The sequence below is a fragment of the Anser cygnoides genome, chromosome 23 (assembly GCF_040182565.1).
Source record: "Anser cygnoides isolate HZ-2024a breed goose chromosome 23, Taihu_goose_T2T_genome, whole genome shotgun sequence".
In the NCBI taxonomy this organism is placed as follows: domain Eukaryota; kingdom Metazoa; phylum Chordata; class Aves; order Anseriformes; family Anatidae; genus Anser; species Anser cygnoides.
In genome coordinates this window covers 6013561-6036618 of record NC_089895.1, presented here as the reverse complement: position 1 = coordinate 6036618, position 23058 = coordinate 6013561, and the positions used below count along the sequence as shown (strand labels likewise).

At 57.2% G+C, this 23058-nt stretch overlaps 1 protein-coding gene across 3 annotated transcripts; it reads left to right on the top strand.

Moving 5' to 3' along the window:
• The first annotated feature begins 5001 nt into the window (after window positions 1-5001).
• Window positions 5002-14190, top strand: TMEM240 (transmembrane protein 240). Of its 3 annotated transcripts, none has more exons than XM_066982242.1 (4): window positions 5002-5234; window positions 5436-5577; window positions 11767-11975; window positions 13114-14190. In XM_066982242.1, the coding sequence occupies exons 2-4, from the start codon at window positions 5486-5488 to the stop codon at window positions 13260-13262; spliced, it is 450 nt and encodes a 149-aa protein (XP_066838343.1). In that variant the 5' UTR covers window positions 5002-5234; window positions 5436-5485; the 3' UTR covers window positions 13263-14190. The 3 variants fall into 3 exon arrangements, with proteins under 3 accessions (XP_066838343.1, XP_066838342.1, XP_066838341.1); XM_066982241.1 differs by having other exon boundaries at window positions 5011-5234; window positions 5471-5577; XM_066982240.1 differs by lacking the exon at window positions 5002-5234 and having other exon boundaries at window positions 5378-5577.
• Window positions 14191-23058: the final 8868 nt, after the last annotated feature.

The following is a 23058-nucleotide window of genomic DNA, read 5'->3' as shown; positions in this document are numbered from 1 at the left end:
CAGCTTTGTGTGCGTGTGTGGTTAGGCCTACAGCAATCCCACCTAACCTCTTTCAGTGAACACACTCGCATGTATTAAAAGGCATCGGTTCCACACCTCAGGGCTGCAAGTCCCTATCTGGAAGTCTTTGCAGTTGCGAATCCAAAGTCTGTTGAACCAGGCCCCCAGAGGCATCCTACACCTCGCTGCTCAGGCGGGGTGGGGTTGGAGGAGGTTTCAGCTCCCTTGTGGGGAAACCAAGACTTCTGCCAGCTCAGTCTGGGTCCTGGCCAGTGTCCAAATGGGTCATTGCATCATCTGTGGGGTCCAGGAGTGTTTCATGTCCCCAAAATACCTGCACTCTTCTTCTTGGGTTAAAAATAGAGCAAAACTCCTGTGGAGAATGAATGAAGAGATCAGAGCGATCAGGGGCTGGGGAGTTGGAGCTGCGGTGAGGTGCGCAGAGTGTAGGGTTTGTGATTGGCCTGTCCTGTCCCATTTTGTTTCTGGAGACTCTATCTGAAGGATTTCATTCAGCGTCCTCTGCCTCTGTTCATTTGTCTGTCTGCTACCAGAGCTTGTTACCATGGGGATTCTTACAGCCCCAGGAAGAGGAGGATTCGGTAAGGATAGAGCTGCTTCACTTGATCCCTTTAAAAAGGTATTTCAAGCAAGGACGGTACTGAGTGTTTTGAGGAGAGTCCTTCCCTGCGCAGCATCAGGACTGAAGTCTTCACTTCATGGCAAGGTGAAACCGAGAGCACGTTTGGAGATGGTTTTGATCTGTGACTTAATTCATCCTAAACAGAGCTCTGTTATTTTACAAAAAGGCAATAAAACACCGAACAGGATGATTTTAAACTGTTTCGTGTGTAAGCAGGTTTACAGAGGTGTCCTTTTTGTTAGGTAAAGATTATGCTTTTCGCATGTTGTTGTCTGGCACAGAATTCGGGTTGCTGTGGTGCTGAGGATGGTTCAGTGCAACCTCGTCGGCTCGCTGCGTCTTCACCAAACTGAAATGAGAAGCCTTCATCTGAAAACACGATGCAGCATGCAAGATGTGACGGAATTGTGCTTTCCATCCCAAATATCCTGTTCATAGGCAAAATCTCCCCTGGGAGCTGGCCGTTTGTCTCAGGCATTGGAATGCTTTCCAGCACCTCGACTTCGTTCATTTACTGGTGCGTGGAAGGATGCGTGACCAGGAGCCACCATCGTGGGCGAGTGTCCTGAGTGATCTGCAGGCCATGTCAAAGCTTTCCAGATTTGGGTGTGCAAAACTTGTTCCTCAGCCAAAGCTGTTCTTATTCTAATTTAAAACTTCTCATTTAACTTACAGATTAAGAGAAATATATGCATTTAGGTAGTTATTTTGTCTCCACGTGCTTCGTTTGCATTGAATTCCACAATGAAGCTGTCTATCTAGAAATTTGGGTCCTAATCTTGAGATATGGGGTCCTAATCTTGAGATATGTGTATTTATATATACATAAATATATGTGGGTATAAACAAAGCCTGGATAAACATGAGGCCAAAGTTATTTTCTGCGCTAAAAAGGAATTTTAAGACAATTTTTTGTTTAAGAGCAATGGGGAAAATAATGTATTTCTCGTTCACGAGCAGGGTGCCATTCCACAAGCCTGACAAACGGCTGCAGGTTACGGGGTGAACCCAGAACAACAAGTTTTAAAACCGTGGGATTTCATTAGCTGAGACGCCTCCTCTCAGCGCTGCTGCTCCTGGATTACTCGCTGAGGCACGGCAGGGGAGGCTCAGCTGGTGGCTTCGCCGCGCGTGGTGCTGGTGCTGGTGGTGCTGGTGGGCTCCTCCCTGCCTTGCAGGTGCGGTGTTGCTCCTCACAATGCGCATCCATGCCGTATGATAGTCCGTTTGCAGAGGTGGCTCTAAAATGCAAATTCCTCCCAGTTCCTCCCCCGTTCCTAAATGCAGCGATTATGCTTTGTCAGCATCTCTCTCGCTTTCTTGACTTCTTGCGGCAGGCCATATTGATTGAAGAGCTGTTCCTACTGAAGCGTGGTCACAAGATTTTGCTCTCCTGCTGCCGTGAAGCTGCTGCTGCTTCCCGCGTGGGCAGGTCCTCGCCAAGAGCTCCCTGAGCTTCCACCTCTCGCCTCTCAGCCCCTTGCAGGTCCCACCTGCAGGGCACGGAGCGGTGGGGCCCTGGTTGCCAAGTTTCTAGTCTGTTTTTCCTTTTCACAAGTTACTTTTGGGTTCGTGTCTGTCTTTTTCAAAGAACTTCATAATATTCGTGGACGTTCTTTCCATCAGAGCCATCGGCATGTCTTTCAAGCAGGTTCATGTAAGTAAAAAATGATAAAAGAGCCTTCAGACCGCGTTGGGTGGAGGAGAGCGCTCTTCCCTCGGTTCCGGCACTGCTGGATCTGCCTGCGCAGACATCGATGAGCCTCACAAGGTAGCCCCAGTGCGGCAGCCCAATGAATTTGTTGCTGGGCAGATTATCCAGCTTCAACGTTTATTTCTCGTGCATGTCGGAGCTTAGGAGAGGGTATCAAGGAAACAAGCAGGGGTGCTTGTACCAGCATGGGGGCACTGGCGAGAGCAGGGGAACAGAATAGCCTGGAGTGCGGGGAAAGGAGGACAGTGAGCATGTTCTTACACAGGAGAAGAAATTAAAAAGGAAAAAAAGCAATGCTGGCTCTGATTGTGCATGTTCTGACCCGTGTGAGCTCCACGGCAGCAGCCTGAGGTCTGTGCTGCTCCCAGAAGGAAAGTCGGGGATCCCCCAGCACGGCTGGTGGAAGCACGCCCGGGCTGTGCTCACAGGGCGACAAACGGGAGGAGGTTCCCAGGCAGGTCTCTGCTCTTATCCATCCCCAGCCAGCACTGCTGGGGGTCTAAGGATGTTTAATAAGCAAAAAGGGCCAGGTCTGCTGTACGTCCCCCAGCACTGAGAGGTAAGGAGGCCGGGTGGAAGATACAGCAGGTTGGCTTCACGCAAGGGGAGAGGTGGCCAAACCTTGGGCTTTGTTTTCGAAAACAAGCAGCTTACTTCTAGCTATATTAAAGCGATCGGGAAGAAGTTTAACAACCCCCCCCCCGTAAACCGTTCTGGTGGCTGTCCAAGCATCTCAGTCCTCGTGTGAAAACAGAACGTCTTCACTCGGGAGGTACAAGGCCGCGTGGCTGGAGGAGGCGGCAGCAGCGCAGCGTGTCGCGCCAGCTGCCGGAGAACGAAGCGGGGAGAGGAGAAGGAACGTCTGACCCTCCCCGGTGCCATAGCTCATCGCCTCGAGCGTGATGACTGGAGGTCACAAAGACCAGGAGCGTTTCGCAACGTTGAGATCTGTTCCCAAATTCTGCGATTGCGTCCGGCTGCTACTGTAAAGCCGCGCGTCGTCTCTACGCCTCTGCTCGCGGCCAGCTGCCTTCCCTCTGCATTGCCTCCACGGCGTGCTGGTGGCCAAAGCCAGCGCCCAGCTCAGCGCCCGGTGAAGGCAGCTCGGGGCAGGGGACTGCAGGGCACCCCGAGGGGCCGCGCGTGCCGGTGGCCGAGGTGCCCCCAGCCTCGCTGCTCCTTCGCGCGAGGAGCCCGGCTCGTCAAACGCTTCCCGCGGGTGGGTTCGTTAAAAAAAAAAAAAAAAAAAAACCTGCAATGCAATCTGTGCTCTAATTTGAGGACACCATTTAGTGATTTTAATTGTGTGACAGTATTTTGGTATTTTCAATACCCGGTAGTAGGTTAATGACTGTTCCTTGAAGAATGGAGTTTATGTAACACAAGTCATTACATAAGGAGGCTGATTGTGGCCTGAGGAGCAGAAGGAAAACAAATGGGCAAGAATGCGCAGCCCGGCAGAAGCAAACTCTAGGTTTTTGGCCCTGGGAAGCCCACAGGAGCGGTACTGGGGCCCCAGCAAGGTGAAGCCAACCTTGGGGGAGGCCGAGGAGGTGAGGGCAGCGCGCGCCACGACGTGACAGCCACCGAGCGGTGTTAGCGGTGGCCGTAAGCTCTTCCGTTCGTCCAGCCCGCACTGTCCCCGTACAAAACCAACCAAGCAACCCCAAAGTTATTGCCTGGCCACCCCGTTTTTTGCCTGGAAGAACCTACCCGCGGCCTGCGTCGCGCTGCCCAAAACACGGCCGGGCGAGATAACGCCATGGGAGACCGCGGAGCGCGACCTCCTGCCCGCACCTCGGATGCCAGGTTTGATGGAGGGGACGAGTCCCTCACGCTCCTTCTCCTCCTGCCAGGGCAGCGAGCGGGGCTCTCGCCCCCGCAGCCCCCTTGGGGACGAGCACGGGGGGGGTTCCCTGCGGAGCCCCCGGCCCCGGGAGCCCCCGAGGAAGACCCAGGGGGGCTCGGAGCGGGGCTGCTCCTCCGGGGGGAACCGGAGGGGGGACACCCGGCGAGGGTAGGGCCGCAGCAGCCGCCGCTCGCCGCCGATGAGCGGCTCGGGGAGCAGAAGCCTCCCCGCCGAGGTAAAGGCCGGGGCTGGGCGCGTCCCCCCCCTGCAGCATCCCCTCCCTGGGGGCTTCCAGCGGGGGCTTGGGGAGGGAAGGGAAGGGGAAGACGCGTTGCTTAGCGGTGCTGTTTTCCTTTTATTTTTTTCCCCTTTTTTTTTTCCCCCCCATTTATTATTATCATTTTTTTTTTTTTTTTTTTTTTTTTTTTTGCGCCGATCGGGAGGGGTTGCTTTTGGGGAGGGTCGGGGGAGAGGATGCAATGAGGCTCCCCCGGACTGGGTGATTTTTGCAGCTTGCCTCCTCCTCCCCCAGCCTCCCCCCGGCTCCGGCTGGCTGGCTCTCCAGTTGCTGCATGAAGGGCTGTGCTTGTGCCCGCTCCCGGAGCCGTGGCGCACCTCCCTCGGCTGCGCGGGGGAAGCGGATTTGGGATTCTTATTATCCTCAGCCTTATTATTATCATTTATTTTTGCCTGTCCCGTTCGTCCTAGGAAAAAAAAAATAATAATAATCAAGATAATAATAAAAAAATATATATAATAATAATAATAAAAAAGGAAAAAGCAATCGGGCAGGGCGAGGGAGCCCCGGGGGAGTGGGGGGTGTGCGGGGGGCTCCCCGCAGCCCCGCCGCCCCCCGCCGCACCGCAGCGAGCGCGATGCACCCCGGGCTGCGCGCTGCGGAATAGCGCGGCCGCCGCTCGCCCTCCGCGGGCTGGGGGCGGACGGACCCGACCGCCGGCAATTCCCCCTTGATGTCCATGAATGCAAACACCATGATTTTCATGATCCTGGGCGCCTCTATCGTTATGGTAAGAGATTTCGTTTCTTTCCCTCCCCTCCATTCCGCCCCCCCCCCCCCCCCCCCCGAGCCCCGCGCTGTCCCTCAGCCTGTGCACCTCCGCGCGTGTGTGCATGTGTGCGTGCCCCGTTACACACCCCGGCTCTTTTCTTTATGACTGCTTCAGTCTCTGGCAATCAAACTGGAGTCAATGTTTTATTCCATCATCCAGAGTTGACCAGATGCCTTGGTTATGGGCTCTTACAGGCAATAGCTTGCTTGATGGACATGAATGCGTTGCTGGACAGATTTCACAATTACATCCTCCCGCATCTCAGAGGGGAAGACCGAGTTTGTCACTGCAACTGTGGAAGGTAAGTGGCCCGCGGCCGCTCTCCCACCTGGCCCCATCCCCTTCCCAGCCCGACACCCCGGGCAGGCGCGGGGAGGTGGTGGCGAGTGGCAGGGCGCCGGCTGCCTGGGCTCCCGTGTTTGCATTCCGGCCGTGTCTCACCTTCCCCGGCAGCTCCTGCATGCTCACGGGGTGTGTGTGTGTGTGTGTGGGGGGGCTTGTTTGTTTTTCTGGAAGAAGAGTTTCCTGCGGGCCTGGAAGCCCGTTTTCCTTTGTGTGCCTGTGTGTGTACAGGCGTCTGCCAGCCCTTGGAAAGTGAGTAACTTTGATTTAACGCTTGGCGTTTTGCCTTGGCTGCCGCTGGGCCGCGTCGCTTCTCGGGGGGGGGTTGTGGGGCCTGGGGGGATCGGGGTGCGGAGAACCCCCAGGCTCTGTGTCCCGGAGGGAGTGCTGCTGCTGCCCAGGTGTCACTTGGAGGCTCCGTGATCTTCCTCCGGCTTTGACTCCTCTATGGCTTCTCCCCCGAGAGAGCTGTGATGGTGCTGGACACAGCGAGGTCCGGTGGCCGGGCTCATCCTGGGAGCACTGGGGCGGCTTCTTGGCTGTGCCCAAGTTTAGGGCTGGATGGATGCCTGACGTGGCTGCTGGGCAACGCTGGAGTCCCCTAAAGTGGCACTGCTTTGTGCCATGGGCGATGCTGAGGTGCTCAGTGGGCTTCGGCTGCTCTGTGTTGGAGCCTGAGCGCTGGATTTTGGGGAGGCAAATTTTGGTCTTCTCCATAATCCTCATCCTACACACCTGGAGGCCTCATCCCGGTGCCTGGCTGCCCGCTGCTGGGTGCAGAACCGCCCGTCTGTGGGGCCCGCAGCTGGGCCAGCCCATGGAGAGCCTGGGGGAGCTCCCGGCCACGTCCTGCGCCTGCGCTGGGCTCTGGTCCTCTTGGAGCCGCTCTGGAGCCAGCAGCCTCCAGCCCCCCAGGCACCACGTCCCGCCGGCCTCCGCGCTGTGGGAGCCAGAGGCTGGGATGTGCAAAGCTTAACGGAGGGCCGCAGGGTGCTCGCCAAAGGTGGCCATCACCTGCGGTTCCTCCGCAGATTCCCGTGGCAGAAGAGCAAGGAAGGGGCGAGCAGCACCTCCAGGGCCACGTGCGGCCGGACCAGAGCGATGTGGGGAGCCCCTAAATCCTGGCTCCTTGGGCACCTGTGTGCTAAAGCCAGTAGGGAAGGCTGTAGACCAAGTCCTCTTCTTTTCGGTAGGGATTGCCTTTTTCTTGGGTAGTTTTTTTTGGAGTCTTCTTGGTGTTTTTCACTTGTTTAAGAGTTTTCCTCTGCCTCTTCAGCCCATTTTTCTTTTGGCTTGCCACAGCTGTGCTCAGTGGTGGTGAAAATTGGATGTTGGTAACATACTTCAACATCGCTGGGAGCAGCTGGGCCGTGCCAGGTCTCACTGGTGTGGCTGAGTGTCCCCTGTGCCCACGGCCAAGGAGGTGGCAGGGCCACGGCACTCCTCGAGCTGCGTGGCTGCAGAGCTGCTGTTGAGGCAGATAAATTAGCCATGGCACTGTCCCCGGGCGTACTCAGGTCATTTCTCAGAAAGTGCACAAAACAGCTTCCAAACTGTCAAACACGGAGGCGAAAGGTGGAAGTTTACCAGTTACCTTAGGCGTGCAAGCGATGGCGCAGCCGTCACCACGCTCTTGAGCTCGGCGCTTCCTCTGGTTTGCAGGCGGCTGATGCCCCACGCGCCTCGGCCTCTTCGTAGCTGCCCCCGTGCTCTGAGCACAGCGCCCTGTTTATGCAGCCCCAGCCATCAGCTCTGGCCCAGGCGGGGACACATCCCAGAGCACAGCAGCACCAGGGCTTGGCAAAGGGCTCTTACCATGCCGATAATCAAAGGGAGACCTTGGAGGAGGGAGCAGGCACTGCTCGGCCTGCTGCGGGCTCTCTGGCCCACCTCACCCCTGCGAGACCCCAGGGAAAAAGCCCAGGCTTCAGCCCTGGGCCTCCTGTTGATGCTGGGGTGCCCTGGGCTGCCCGAAGCTTGGCGCAGCGGGCAGGGAGGAACGTTTTGGTGGCTCTGGGCTCGCTGGGGTCACCCGACATGCTGGAGCCTCCTCAGAGGGCTCTCCGGGCTGTGCGAGGGCTGGGGTCCCTGCTGGCAGGCGGGGATCTGCCTTCCCCTGGGTTCCACCTGGCTGTGATGACAACATCACATTTGACTCCAAGTGAAGGGAGTGCACCCTGCCCGCTTCTTCCCCCAAATCCCTCTGCCAGCCCTGCCCCATGGGGCGCTCGTCTCCTGCAGCTGGGGGCCGTGCCTTGGCTGCCCGTGTTCCTGAGCACTGGGCGTGCTGGTACAGGGGAGAATTCCTGGTGATGAGACTTTCGGGGAAGAAAACCCAGCCCGTCTGAGGGGCTGATCGCGGCAGGGCTGGCCTGTGCCACGCACGTCCCCCTGGGGTCAGGTCAGCAGGGCCGCTTCAGGCTGAAGCTGTTTCTCGGCACCTTCTGGCAGCAGCAAGGCGGAACGGTGTTCAGGCGAGGGTGACCCAGCCGTGCTGGGTGCTTTGTAGGGCCAGAGGGGAGCTGTGGCCTCTCGCTGGCTGCAGGAGGTCAGGGGGAGCTCGGGAAGGCTGTGAGGTGCCAAGCGTTTGGTGTCTGCCCATGGCTATGGGGCTCGGACACTGCCAGGAGGACCACGAGCTCACGGCCTGCTCTGCTGCCCGGTGCCAGGGACGGGTGGCCAAGGTTGGTGTGGCTGCCGGTCTGTGGTCTGTGGCGTGGTGACGTCCAAAGGGCGCCGAAGCAGAGGGCAGAGCCCTGCCGGCTGCTTGCCAAGGGAAGCTGGCGTGATGATGGTGCACGGAGCGAGAGCATCAGCACAGTGTCAGGGCACCTGGTGCTGATGCTGAGCCAGTGCTGAGCACCCGCTGCAGGAAGAAGGGGCGAGGGCCGCATCTGAGAGCTGGTCCCGGTGCAGGGAAGTCCCCTCTGTCCCCACAGATCCTCAGGGTGGCCACATCCCCGTGCTGGGGGTCCCACCTCCTCGGGCTGCACCGGCTCCAGGGCCGCAGAAGCGTGGCGCTGCCCCGCTCCGAACGTCTCTGTCCCAGCCAGGAAAGAAAGGGTCCTCTCTGGAAGCAGGAGGCTGGCAGCGGATCAGGAGCTGGGTGATGTCATGCAAAGGAAAATCACCAAAGGGCGTCCGTGGCGGCTGGGTGAGTTGGGGAGAGCAGATGACACCTGCGTGGAGCTCAGACCCATCGCAGCAGCATGGGGCCTTGGGAGTTCCCTGCCTGGGACAGGGCAGGGACCTCAGGAGCTCGGCCTTGCAGCCTTCTCCTTGCCACCGACCTTCTGGGTGACCTTGGGCAAGTCTGTCCTTCCCAGGCAAAGTCTCCCAAGCAAAACCCGAGCACCAAGACGTGATGTTTTTGCTCTGTTTCTTCCTTTCCCAGCCACTCGAAACAAGTCCTTAAACCTCTCTGTCCCCAGATCCTCTGCGCTGGGAGGCTGGGGGTGCTCCTTGCCTGGCGCTGGAGACCACCAGGCCTCCCCTGGGCTCCCGGGAGCTGCTGCAGGGTGAAGGGTCCCAGGAAGCTGCTTTCACCATTGCGGTGGTGCCACCCGTGCCACTGCAGACCGGCTGTGCTGGCCGTGCTCTGCGAGGAGCTGGGCTGCTTGGCATGTTTGGGGAGAGGCTGCAAGGTCAGGCAGGGAAGCAGAACGGAGGCTCTGCGCCTCCTGCAGCCCCTGTCACAGCGTGCCTTGGTGGCTGTGCCTCGGGGATGGCCAGAGGGGCAGGTTAAGCCTCGTTCCCCCCCAAAATCCTGAGCAGCAGTGCTTTTTGAAGGGCTCCAGTGCTGTGCCTGGGCTGCAGCAGGCAGCACGCTCGCAAGGTCACTGGAAGGGACATTAGCGCTTTGGGCAGCTCCGTAGGGAGACGTCCCAGGCAGGCTGGCCACGGCTCTGCTCCGGCACGGCCGCACTCAGGGCTTCGTGCACGGCTTGCCCAGGGGTGGAGGAGCTCTCCCCCATCACGAGGGCTGGGAAGGGGCAGGGAGGCTGCAGCCAGAGCGGATGTGCACAGCCACAGCCACTGCTCCCTGGGTCCAGCAGCTCCAGCTTCTCCCCGGGTGCTGCCTACCTGGGGACGGAGCAGCAAACCCAGTCCCCTTGCTTCAGGAGAGCTGATGCTGGTGACCACCAGCCCCTCCTGCTTCAGAGGGCGATCCCACACAGCTCCTTCCCTGCTCAGTGCCGTCAGTGGCCACACACGGCCGCGTTTCTGAGCACAAGGCTTGGCCAGAGGCACCAGCTCCCAGGGCTGCCTCCCTCCCTCCAGCCTCCCTGTCACAGCCTCTGCTGGCGTGGACCCCTCCTGCCCGCACCCACGCCGTGCTCAGCTCAGGGTGATGCCTTCCCTGCCTGGAGCCGGCCTCCAGAGCCATCCAGGCCACGTTCCAGTTTCCATTTCCCTCGGTGTGCGGTGGGGACCCTGGACCTCCGTGCTCTATTAATAACTCGCTGTGCCAATGCTCTGGTGCCTCCGTATTGCTCCTGCAATGTCCCCGGGGACTGAGCTGCAACAGAGAACTTCTGTAGGGCTGTCCCTCTTCTCCACCCCTCTGAAGTCACTTGGCTTTGGGGACAGAGCCCCCTGCACGGAGAAGGGGACACAAAGGAGTGCCAGGCCCCTGCTGCTGCCTGGTGCCCGGGACAGGGCTCCCTGGAAGCCACCTCAGGCACAGAGAGGGGTCAGCGGCAGGAGAGGGCCCGTGCTTGGTGTGTGAGGGAAGTTTTCTCCTCTCCACCCCAAAGCTGGCTGCGGTAGCGAAGCTCTGCATGGGCGGGCTTGTGGCAGCTCTGGGTTGTGACATGGCGTCACAGAGGGGATGCACGGCAGCTCCCCTTGAGACACTCGAGTTCCCGGGCATTTCAAGGAGGCCACACTTGTGGAGGTGCTCATGGACTTGGTCCCCAGGCTGTTTCCGTGCTGCAAGAAGCAAAAGGGAGCAAGCTGAGGACCTGCCAGGTGTCCCTGGTGGTGTGTGAGGCTTGTCTTCCCCTCCTGCACAGCTGCTGGGCCGTGTCCCTGAAGTCAGCGGGAGCCCTCCCGTCCATGAACGAGCTCCCTTTTGGGAGCCCTCCCTCACACAGCCTCTGCTCCCTGCCTGGTGAGGGAACATCTAGCTGGGCATCGCGGCCTTCCCCCTGCCTCCTGGCACCAGGAATGGCCCCGGCCCCACAGGCCCTGCTCGGCAGGGAGCCGGTGCCTCTGGCGCAGCCGCTGCGGAGCCGAGGGCTGTTTTCGGTAGGTTCCTCTGAGCAGAGGTTTGTTTGTGTAAATATTTGGACGTTTCTCAGGCGTGATTATCGAGCAACCTGCACCTCATGCATATTCAGAGGCCTCGGGGGATCGCCTCCTCTCCCGCGTGCGGTGCCTGCGGGTGCGGCGCTGGGGGTGGCAGGGGGCAGCGCCGGGGGGGGCTGAGCTGCTGAGCACCCGTCCCTGCGGCAGCGCTGGTGGCACACCCTGTGCAGCACCGGGACGGCTGTGGGGACCCTACATGTGCTGGGGGACCTGAACGGCTGAGGGAAACCTGCGTCCCCCCAGTCACGCAGTGAGGGACCGTGAGGCCATCTTGGACCTCACGGGTCTCTCTGTCAGGATGAGTTTAAGGCTGGCTTTTTGGTGCCTCCTCCATGGCTCTGGTGTTCTCTGCGCTGGTAGGTGGGAGATGTGCTTCTCCTTGTTCTCTGGGCCTGCTGGGACCCCTGCGAGGCCGCGTGTGGTGGCCACACGCTCGGAGCCTGTGTGCTGTCAGGAGCGAGGCCTTGCTGACCTCTGCCACTGCGCGGACGCTGCGCTGCCCTCCGTGCCCCTGGGGAGCGACCGCTGCAGCCTCGGGCTGTCCCCGGCACGGTCTGCGGTGTTACAGATGATGAGCTTGGGCACAGGCAGCCTGTGTCAGGAATGCAACACGAGCTCCAGGCTCGGGGATCTGGGCTTTGCTGCTTCGTTTTCTGCCAGTTCTTCTGCTAACGTGAGCACAGAGTGCCAGACAGCGCTGCTCGTCCCAGGGATGTTGGTGGGACAGCAAAGGAGCAGTGTTCAGCCAGCCCCCGGCCACAAAAGGCAGGTTCTGGATGGAAAACGTACTCTGCTCTTCTCCTCTGATGCTTTTCCCTGTTTCTGTTCCCTGCAACAGGCATCACGTCCATTATGTTATTCCGTATGATGGGGATCAGTCAGTGGTGGACTCCTCGGAGAATTACTTTGTGACTGACAATGTAACGAAGCAAGAGATTGATCTGATGCTGGGACTTTTGCTGGGCTTTTGTATAAGCTGGTTTCTGGTCTGGATGGATGGGGTTCTCCACTACGCGGTGCGAGCCTGGAGAACCAGCCGGCGGTATGGTAAGTGCAGCCCCGCGGGCCTTGTAAGGCTGAGATGCTGGGCGCCAGCCTCCCGGTGTCTGGTTCTGGTTGATCCTTGCGGGTTTGGCACAGCCGTATCCCATCCCAGCCCTCTCCTGTGGGCAGGAGTGTTTAGGTGGGAGCGGGCACCTGAGGAGCCTGGAGGGCTCCGCGCTGGAAAGCGTGAAGCAAAGGGGTGCGTGATGGGGAGCTGCAGGCTGGCAGCCTGTGGTTGTATGTCTGCACAGGTGGGCAGGGTATGTCCAACTTGCACAAAATCTGGATTTTCTTGTGCACACAGTTTGCAGCCAGGCATGTGTGTATGCAGTGGAGCCTCGTGGAACCTGAGACAAAAAGTGATGGCAAGGGCAGATGCTTGTGTTGCATCAGGGCCACATCAGCAGAGGTTTCCCCATCTCCATCACTGTTCCAGATGCGCCAGGTGTTTTCAGCCTTGGATGAGTTAGCTCAGCATCCTGAGCCAGCACCCTGAGGATGACCAGCACGTGCAAGCCTTGCTCCCTCAGCCTCCCATCCTGTGGGCTTTTGCTGCTGGAGGGGGAAAAGGCAGAAATGCTATTAAAAATAGTGAATGGCTTGGCATCCTGTTCCGTAATCGGTGTCCCTTTAAATCACACTCTAACTCTGAGCGAGGGTGTCTGTTAAACTACAACGTAGAGGAGAAGGAAAGTGAGTATCGGGAAGATTTATCTGTAAAGCTATAAGAAATTCTAATTAGGGAAGCGGACTGACTCTTTCTAAAAACTCAAATCAAAACGATATTAATTTCTCATTAGCCTTCCCTAATCCCTGCAGCCTGCTCAAGCAGTTCCTGAAGCGGGGCTGTCTGTGCCACTGGCATTTCCCCAGCCGAAGGCACAGTCCCTGTGTGCCCCGCCTGCCCAGCGCCAGGTCTGGGAGCTGAGTCTCCATCCTTGGAGAGCCTCAAAAGCCACCTGGACGTGGTGCTGAGCAGCCTGCTCCGGGTGGACCTGCTTGAGCAGAGGGTTGGACAGGATGGACTCAAAGGTCCCTGCCAACCTCAGCCGTGCCGTGGTTCTGTGAGAGGTCAGGCAGGAGAACGTTCGTCTCAGCGTTCCTGTAATATCTCATCTTCCTTCTCCTTTCTGCCTTCCAGACAATTCCTGGTCTTGGATTCCAAAATTTTGTAACTTAAAGGAGTTCAGAAAACGTCACCACAGGCAGTACGAGGAGGCGACTGGGAACATGGTGCACATCAAACAGAAGCTGTACCATAACGGGCACCCCAGCCCGCGGCACCTCTGAGGAATGCCTTCTCCTCCAGGGACTGCAGTGAGGTTTTAAAGAGGACTTTGCTCTTCTTCCAGGGGAACAGCTCCTAGTTTGCTCCTCTATGGAAGCCAGCCGAGGACATAATTTTATTTATCCATCCTGTGTGTCCCTGCGGCACGCCACGATGCACAACTAAGCCAGTCCTGGATGCTACGCAGCCAAGACATTGCACTGTGTTCCACATTTTATTGTCAGACTTGTGTATATATGTAAAAAGCAGACAAACAAAAACAAACAAACAAAAAACAAGAAAAGAGATTTGCATTATACTTTCAACCCCCTTTTCCCGGCATTCACGGCTGTCCTGCACATCCAGCTACCCTACGGGGAATGTTGGCCGAGGGTATGGAGGTGGGACAACACGAAGAAGATGCAGTTTCTCATCCGAGAGCTAGAAGTCCCCTGTTTCTTTGGGCCTTTGGTTTGGTTTTGCTCTGCTCTGTTCCTTCGTTTGCTAGAATGGTACCAGGTGTGGATGGGGCCTCCTGCCAGCTAGCTGGGAAGGCAGGGTCCCTTCGCGTTGGGTCGTGCCTCTGGGCATTGCTGTGGGGGAACGAAGTCCTGGGAATATATAATGGAGTTGTTCTTTGCATTGCTGTGCGCTGAAACCTGCCTTAAGCAAGCCAAGAAATCTTCCTACCAGGGGAGCAGCACCATGGGGGGTCAGCCCATTCAACCGGGCTGCTTCACACCACTTTTGTGTTGGTGGCACCTTGCTGGTGTTCCTCTCCGGGGTTAGAGAGGAGCTGATCAGGAGTTGCTCCTGATGGAGAAGTATCCGGAGCTGAGTGGCGTTAGACCTGGCCTGCACCCCGAGCCCCCCCTCAGCTGCATAAAGCACGTAGCAGCGAGCTGGGCTTGGCTGGAGGAACACGGCGATGCGGGCCCGGAGCCAAACTCACCCGCCACGTCAAATGCCTCGGTAACAGCTTAAGTCAAATTATGAGGATGTTCCAACATGTTTTATGCCTTTGCTTCCCCTGGTCGCAGCTTAGGTGCGGGTTTCAGTGTAGTTATCAAGTGTCCGAAACCACTCTCTGCATCCAGAGACCTCCTGAAGAGCTGCCCGAAGGAGGGCTGCTGGAGAAAGGCCTCAGGCACCATTGTGGTGATGTCTGCATCCCAGAGCAGCTGAAATCTGTTGGGGGAGAGGCAAAAATGTACCAGGCAGTGTTGGTGTGGTCCTGCTGCTTGCAGGGGCAGAGGGAGCGAGGAGGGCAGGAGGGAGGGTCTGGACCCAAGAAGTTCAGGTGGTGGCCCTGCATCCCACTCGTTTCTCCTTTGTTCCTCATTTTGCATTGAGCGGGCTTGTGTTGAAATGGGGAAAACATCCAGAATGAAAGGATGATGAGCGTTGTCAGAAGCTGCTGGTTTGTTCTCTGAATCCCTTGGCTCTGCCAATGGCCTCCTGTTGTTGGTTGCAATGTCTGTGGGGGGAAAAGGGCACAGTGACCCCCGGCTCTCTCCTCCGTTCCCCAGCTTCTCTGCCTTTTTTTTTTTTTTTTTTCCTATGCCCAGGATCAGTTTTATTATTTACAAGCCCCAAAGCTGGCCAAGAGCCACCCACAGCTGCTCTCTGCCATTCCCACCTTGGCTGTTCCAGGTGCCTCTTGTCTCGGCGTCCCAGTTTCTGTCTGGGCCTAACTAGTTGCCCAGTCTGTACTCGTGTCTGTCTGCTTGACCGTCTGTCATTCAGGACTTCCACAACGTCTGCAGCCACCTGTTAGCCTCCAAGGAATGACTTTTTTTCCTTATGCAGCTCCTTTCCAAAAGACACAAGGCTTCACGGTACGAGCTTTGTGCGTTTAACCCTAGGGGCGCATCCTGCAGCGGCAGAAGATGCTCACCTCCGTGGGGTGCTGGTGCCAGAGAGCTGGCCAAGCAGCTGCTGCGTTTGCCCTTGTGTGCTGGCACACGTTCAGCCGACAGCAAAATCTGGGCACTGCGTTATCCAACAGGTTCATGTCACGGACACGTCTTCAGCTCTGAGCTGAAGATGGGGCAAGGTTTTGCAGGGGAGAGAGTTCCATCGTGATAAGGAAAAATGCTGAGTCTTTGGAACAAGTTACGGGGGAAAAAATAAAACCAAAACAATACAAAAAAAAAAACCTTTAAATAATCTTTCTATCTGGTGCATCCCACAAGAGAGGCTTAAGGCAGTGATCTAAACTCAGACTGCATTGAATGTCTGGCTTTGCGCTGCTGTAGCAACAGACCGTGGTTGAAATATCATTAAATAGGAAACTTGCAGCTGGAGAGAGTGAAGTGACAGCTCACATGGGTCAAGTCTGATCCACACCAGAATTTCAGAGAAAAAAGATGAGGCCCTGGAAGAGAAAAAAAAAAAATAAGTTGTACATGGTGCATCTTCCCATGGTTTAAGAACAGATTTTTCTAATCTGCTGTGGCTGCAGCTATCACTGTGTGAGCCTCTCTTTTGTTTACATTTAGTCAAAAAACAAAACCAAAAAAATACTCTCAGTGCAATCAGATTTACTGGGAGCAATTCACTGCTCTTCAATCCATTGAAACCAGCCCCCTCATAGATCAGGGTTCAGGACACGCAAAACCAGCGGGGTCACCCTGGGGAGGCCATTGATGCTCCCCTTTAGTAAAAAAGGGGCGAAAATGCCTTCCCGTGCAGTAAGGCCAGGCCCTGCTCCTGACCCAAGAGATCTGGTGCATCTTTTGTGCAAGGGCGATCTCGAGCAGCCAGCACGAGGGGGCACGAGGAGCTTTGATCCCAGGAAGCTCCTGCAGATGTGATCCTACGGGGCAGGCACCAGCCCGTGCCCGGCACTGGGACGATCCCCCGAGCAGCTCCTGCTCACTCCGTGCTCGAGACGAGCGCTCCTGTCTCCGTGTCCCCCCGTGTCCTCGTGAGGTGTGAGCCTCGCCAGCGATGTCGACGCCGTGGTCTCTCGTCCCTCTGCCCCCCTGAGGTCGCTACCGTGAAGTCTGCTGTTGCTCCGTCTCCTTTCCCCGTGCATGTGCTCGTTTTGCTTTCGTCTGGGTGTGGGGGTGTTTTCCCCTCGTTTAATTGTCTGAGGTGTACTAGTGTTGACTTGTTTGTCGTTCTCTTGCCTCTGATCCAGTTCTTCAAGAAACAAAAACCAGACCGAAACAACAACAACAACAAACCAAAACCCAGCAACAGCCCCAAACGAAAAGGGTTCAGCTAGGGAGAAAAGCGACTTCGGCATCAGGGAGCTGGCACAACAAGGTCAGGACGTGCGCGCCACGTCCCAGCGCTCGTCCACCAGATGCTTTGAGGGAGGCTTCTGCAGCACCGGGCGGCGGGGGGAATTCTGCGCCGCCTCAGGAGGGGATATTTTTAGAGCAGAGGCAGCACTTGAGTCTGTACGTGACGATCCTCCAGAGCTGGGATTGGCGCTGGAAATGTTCTCCTGCGGTTTTGGTGCCATGAGCCCGGGCCTGGCCGCCGGCACGCAGACGGGGTGCGTGGTGCCGGCCGGGCTCTGCTGGGAAGGGGAGGTGTGGAGAGGCAGGTGGGGGGCACGCAGGGGCTGGTGCCAGCCGTCGTGTCACCCAGCAGCTGCTTCCCAAATTCGAGCAGCCGCTGTCCAGCACTGTTGGATAATCCCTTGTTGGACCTGTTGGAGGTCCCTGGGGGCAGCGAAATGTCAAACCCAGCCTGTGGGCCTACGGGAAGCGGGGAGGGGGCAGCCAGCAGAGTTTCACGTTGCCACAAGAGAGGGAAAGGGAGAGCCCAGGGCCACCACCGGAGGGATTTCAGGTGGGGCCAGAGCAGGCCCAGAGCCTGCAGCTGTGGCACAAGGCGAAGGGCCCTTCCCTCTGAGGAACTTTTTGGGAAGGAGGCTCCTGTGGTACCTGGTGCTAAATGCCGTGTCCCCTTCCCTCTCTGCTAGCCCTCGAACCAGCCAGGGACGGTGCAGGACGCATCTCCTGGCCCATCAAGTGTCTGGCAGCATCGACCTGTGAGCTGTAGGAGGGCAGAAGAGAGCCCAGAATCACGTCCCAGGCCTCACAGGACGATGGGGTGGTTTTAGTCACGCTCACTGCTGGGCTCTACCTCGTTTTCCAGCTGCACTCAGCTGGGAGAGGAGAATGCCCGATAAAAAAGGATACTAAAAAGAGCCACTAAGATGATGAAGGGAGAGGAGAATCTCTCCTGCGAGGCCAGGCTGAGAGTTTCTTCATCCTGGAGAAGAGACGGCTGAGGGGTGATACTCACACACACAAATACCTGAAGGGGGGCGCGGAGGGGACAGAGCCAGGCTCTTTCCAGCGGTGCCCAGGGCCAGGACAAGAGGTGACAGGCACAAACTGGACCATGGGGGGTTCCCTCTCAACGTCAGGAAGCCCTTTGGTCCTGTGCGGGTGCCGGAGCGCTGGCACGGGCTGCCTAGAGAGGCTGCGGGGTCTCCTCGGACACCCTCAAAAGCCATCTGTATGTGGTACAGACCAGCTGGGCGGTCCTGATCCAACCTCATCCCCCCGCTGGGCAGCATCATTTCCCAGGGAGAAGGGAGGACCGTGCTCAGCCTTCACTGCCCCAAACAGAGGCTGGAGGCTTCCAGGTGCTGAGTGACCCGGGGAGACCCCCCCGAATCTCACCTCAAACTTCGCTTCCAGCCAGCTTCCCCGCAGCAGTTTCACACCCAGCAGGGCACCGATGATGTGGGGGTTGAGCACGGAGGAACCGCGGGGTTCTTCTGTGTCAGGAGGGCTTTGAAGGTAGAAGCAGGCAACAGAAGCTCCCAGAGCATCTCTAGAGGTAAAAGGCAGAAGTACTTCTATTATTAGTGCATGCGGTTGAAGCAGAAAGACATTTGGGCAACAAGTGTTTACCCTGAGCATGCAGGTGAAACAGATGTGTCTTCCAGTGACAGGGGATGGGCTGTAGAGTAGGGGACAGGCACGGTGGAAACGTTGCTCTTACAGCCAGGGCACTGTGGGATGGGAAGGGACAGGGGACTGGTGGTCCTACCGTGGGATGGAGCAAAGGCGAGGTGTCCGCTCAGGCCAGCCCAGCTCACTGCGGTGCCAGGAGGGCATAAAGAAGCAAGTGAACGTAAAAAAAAAAAATAGAATAAAATGCCAGGCCTGTGACCTCTATGCACATGGGCTGCTGGAGCCAAGGAGAAAGAAGCAGAGGAGTGGGAAAAGGTGGGCAGGGAAGGAGCTGCTCCGCAGCGTGTCCGGGCTGCCAGCTCGCCGCGAACCGGCCGTGTGTTCATCTGTGTGCGCTGTGCTGTGCTCGCTGCACGGAGCCGGTTCCTCTAACCAAGCACCTCCTGCTCACCTGCACGCATCCCTTTCCCGTGGGGGTGCTGGTTTTCATCCCTGGGGCTTCCACGGGGAGGTGATGCTGGGACCGTGGGGTTGCGCCCTGGGCTCCCTCAGCTCGCACGGACCAGGGCAGGGCAGATTAGGAAGACTTTTTTGGGAGTGCTCTGCAGCGAGAACACAAGAGCAGAACCCAGAGTGCTGTTTTCCCTGATTGTTAATCCTTCTTTCCTTTTTTTTTTCAAACCCCTTTTTGCATGCATCAAACAGGGAGAGGTACACCGTGAGTCGATGACAACAGAGAGATTGCACTCTGCTCTGAGTCCAATCCTAGAATAATCTCTACTGTGGGTGAAAAGCAATAATGGCTAATTTTTTATGAAACACACCTGCACGGGTAGATGTCACCCGTAGTTCGTTCTCTCCAGCGGCGGCAGCGCTGTGCCCGAGCTAAGGGAGGTCCCGGAGCAGCTGGAGGTGCCGAGAGCTTGGGGTAGGGGAGGCAGCAGAAAAAGCACACTGTGATTTAATTTGGGTCAACGAGTGAGCGTAAATCAGCCATTCCTTCCCTTCCAGTAATATGTTTGTACAGTAGGTGACCAGTTCCGCTCCGGAAACTAAGCCCGTCCTTTGCTGTTTGTCAGTAAAATATTCTTTTTGCATGTTTTGCATCCGAGTGGTTTTTTTTTTTTCCAACCCTTTGAATGGAGTGGGATGGGAAGGGCAGGGGGCTGAGCGAGGAGACGGGGTGCAAGCGTGGCTGCAATGGGGTGGGAGAAAGCTGGTCCGTGGAGAAGGGCTGCGCGATTCCCTGGATTATGTGGCACAAGAGAGGAAAATGCAGGCAGGGAAATGGGTGTTGTCATGGGCCTGACAGCAGCATAGGCTAAAAAATGGCCTGGAACGGGGAAAAACGGTCTGACTTGTGCTGGGGTGAGAATAATTGGAGATGGAAGAGCTGGAGGACTGCCTGGGGACTCCTCTGGGCCGCCCAGGTGCTGCTCCCCTCTGCACATCTTGTAACGTGACCGTGGCGTGGAGCCTGGTAGAGCTGCTAGGGCTTTGTGCCAGGGAATGCCGTGTCCTGGAAGACATCACCAAGATTTGGGAAGGCTGTGCACCCCCAGGGAATCGGGGGAAAGAGGAATTGAGGCAGCAAGGATTTGCCATCCCAGGCCATTCACAGCAGGAGCTGAGCCGTACCTGCCCTTCACCAGGCACCCAGCCCCTGCCGGTGCTCGCTGGAAGAGGTGCTGAGCAAAGCAGCCTGGTGGCAGAAGTAAATACTCGGCTGGATGGCATCTGAGACTAGATAGATGACCACATTATAAATCTGTCTCCCAGCTGTAATGCCGAAGCACAGAGAAGGCGTTTCAGCTGGCAGTGGCAAAGATGGGGAGTGATGGATTGCTTGCTAATCCATCTGCTCTTAGATTTGCTCTCCAATACGAAATACTATTTTAATAAAGTGCCATTAGCTCATAACTCACCCCGTGTCACGGATAGGAGATAACCTCAGCCTGGGGTTGCCAGCCTCTCTCTTTCCCCGTGCGGAGTGCTAACAAATAGCTCGCTGGGTGCCACCTCCGCGGGGCCATCGCTCATCCCGCGGGCTGGCAGCACACCAGGCTTCCTGATTTTGTAAAATGCCCGGCGTTTACACCTGTGACGAGGCAGGAGCCGGACAGCGCCCGGTGGCCTTTGTGCTCCCGCCCCGTTGCACTCCCTGTGAGCAGCCGGTGACAGCCGGTGCTGGGACATGCCGAGGAAGCTGGCTTGGTCCAGGGGCCCCCGGCACGCGATGAGAAGGAAGGAAGAGCAATGTGTGAGTGTGAGAGAGCACGGCTGGAGCTTTAATTCCCGCGGAGATGCAGAACGAAGCGCCAGCCCTGACAAAAGCAGCACCTCCAGGCCTGGCACCTCCGGCTGCTGCAGGCTGGTGAGGACACAGCCAGGCGGCCGGGGACCTGCACGGTGAGCCACGAAGCCTCTCGGACACAGGTCTACCAGGGGACTATGGCAGGGGAATACACGCAGAGAATAAAAGAGAGCCCCAAAGTGGTCAGCTCCTGGGATTTCCACTCGCTCCAGGGCTGCACAAAGGCCTGTGACCCGTTCCTGATGAAGCCTGGAGAGCACATCAAGGAGGTGGAGACACACAGGACCAGGTTTTCATCGAAGCGTAGACCCGAGTTCCCCAAAGCACCCAGCTGTTCCTCACGCCAGACCCTCTCCATCCATTTAAAGACCACGCAGCGAAGCTCAGGTAAGGACTGGTGGCAGCCGAGGCCATTAAAAGCCCTTAAAAACCTCACTGGGATGTTTTCGTGTACCCGTGCAAAGTGAGAACCCGTGGGTCAGCCCCGGCCTTGCTACCAGAGCCTGCTCCCAGCCCGTGCTCTCCCAAGCCTGCGACACACCAGGACAGCACAGCACAGCGGCACGGATCAGCGCTGCGTGAGGAGCTCTGCCGTCCCCCCGCGCCGCGCAGGAACCCGGTGCAGGCTGAAGGAGGAACCGCGCGAAACAGCTGAGGCAGCAGCTGCTCTCACACACCTCTTCAGCAGGATTCTCCTCCCAGAAATTTGTATCAGCAAAAGCGCAATCAGCGTAAGGACGAGGCAGAGTAGCTTTTTTTTTTTTTTTCCTCCCCTCTCAGCTCCCTCCGTGCTTCGTGGAGGTGGTTATTGAAGGGAGGAAAAGTATCGAAGGTGGAAGCCACAGTTCAAGGTTTAGTTGCACGTGAGCAGGCCGCTCCGCCACCTAATTCATTAGCAAGGCTTTTTTAGCTGACAGCGGCTCTGCTTACCTCCCTTCCATCTCCCGGGGCTTAGCAGAAAGATAATTCTAGTGAAAACTTATTAGGCTGAGGAGAGCCTAGAATAGCTAATTCCCCAGTAAATCAGTGGTCTGAAGTACTGCTACAGCTAGGCTGAAGGAGGGAAAAAAATGACGTTCAAGTCTATTTCAGACATTCAGTACATAAAATAAATGGTTTCCATTTAGGTGGTGATTCCTCCCGCCCCATAGCCTGGGCCCACGCTGGTGCTGTAGGACACCTGGCCTTACCAGCTCCTGAAATGCAGCTTCCAGTTCTCCCTTGGCATCCGGGGAAGGTACCAGAGAACCATTTTGAGAGCTGGCAGCCCAGGGCAGCGAAGGGTGGCAGCCTCAAGCACTGTTTGCTTCCCGGTGCCCCACGAGGCCGCCTGCCTCGGGGCCCTGGTGAGCAGCTCCCGGGCCGTGTCAGTCCGCATCTCTGCGAGCTCAGAAACAAGCACCAGCGAAATGGGCACAGCTGAGGCTGCTGTCAGTTCCTGTCGGAGGAGAACATCTCAGCAAGGTACTCAAGGGCACAGAATTAGGTCAGACAAATGTGCTTGCACAGCGGAGTTACAGAAGGGGACTGGGAGCGGAGCAGAGTTCAAATCCAGTTCAACCTCGGAAAAAACATCACAAGATTTTCTGACCTGCCCGTTATAGGTGCGCAGACAGACCAAATGTCATCTGATCAGGACAGGCTTGTCTGCATGATTTGCCAATGGCGCGTTTCTCCGTTGTTCCAGAAATGAAGCAAGACTCACACGGCAACAGCAGCTTGGTGGCAGCAGCCAGTAGGGAAAAAAAAAAGCCCCGCTCCCATCTCCCTCCCTTCACACCCCACTGGAGATGTTTGCACACCAGATATCCTCACTAAGCCTTGCCTACTCACCCTGAAGAGAGAACTGAGAGACCTGGGGGGAAAAAATACCCAGGGCTGCTCCCAGACTAGCTCTAGCAGCAAGTGCCTGGCTGGAGAAAGCAAACAAAGCCCTGCGGGCTGTACGGCCTGAACAGACACAGAAGCTGGGGAGCAGCAGCTCCTGCTGAAGCTCAGTAACGCCTCAAGGGCTGTCTAGCATCTTGAGTGGTGCTTTCAAGTCCCGGTTGCTCCAGTGCAGGCCCGCTAACCCTCAGTGATCCAGGGAGCGTGTGTGGTTATTAAACAAAGCCACACTGGAAGAGGATAAAAGCTCTTGGGCTGGGGACGCTCAGTGCTTCGGCACAGAGGAGTCAAGCTCCGGAGCTTTTAGTCCCTGGGGATGCAGCAGTGCAGGCTGGCTCTGCTGCCACCCTGCAGGAGGCCGAACACGGACCACAGAGAGCAGCCAGGCCGTGCAGCTGCATCACAAGGAGAGTCCCAGTGCTTATCAACCAACCCACGGCACAGCAGCAGCTTTTCCCGAGTGCTGACCCCGAGCTAACCAGGTGCAGCTGCACATCCTGTTAATGTGCCTCTGTAACACAGAGCATGAAGGGGTGACAGCAGGAGAGGAAGGAGAGATGCCAGGCAGAGATATGAGCAAGGAAGAGGCACGTCCTGGGCAAGATGCAGGAAAAAGAGGAGAAATACCTCTATGTTGGAGCATAAGCCCAGTTTAAATACACAGGAGCAGAAGGGCTGGATGGTCCCTGTGTGCCCATAGGCCTGGGTCACCAGGACAGCCCAAACCAGTGT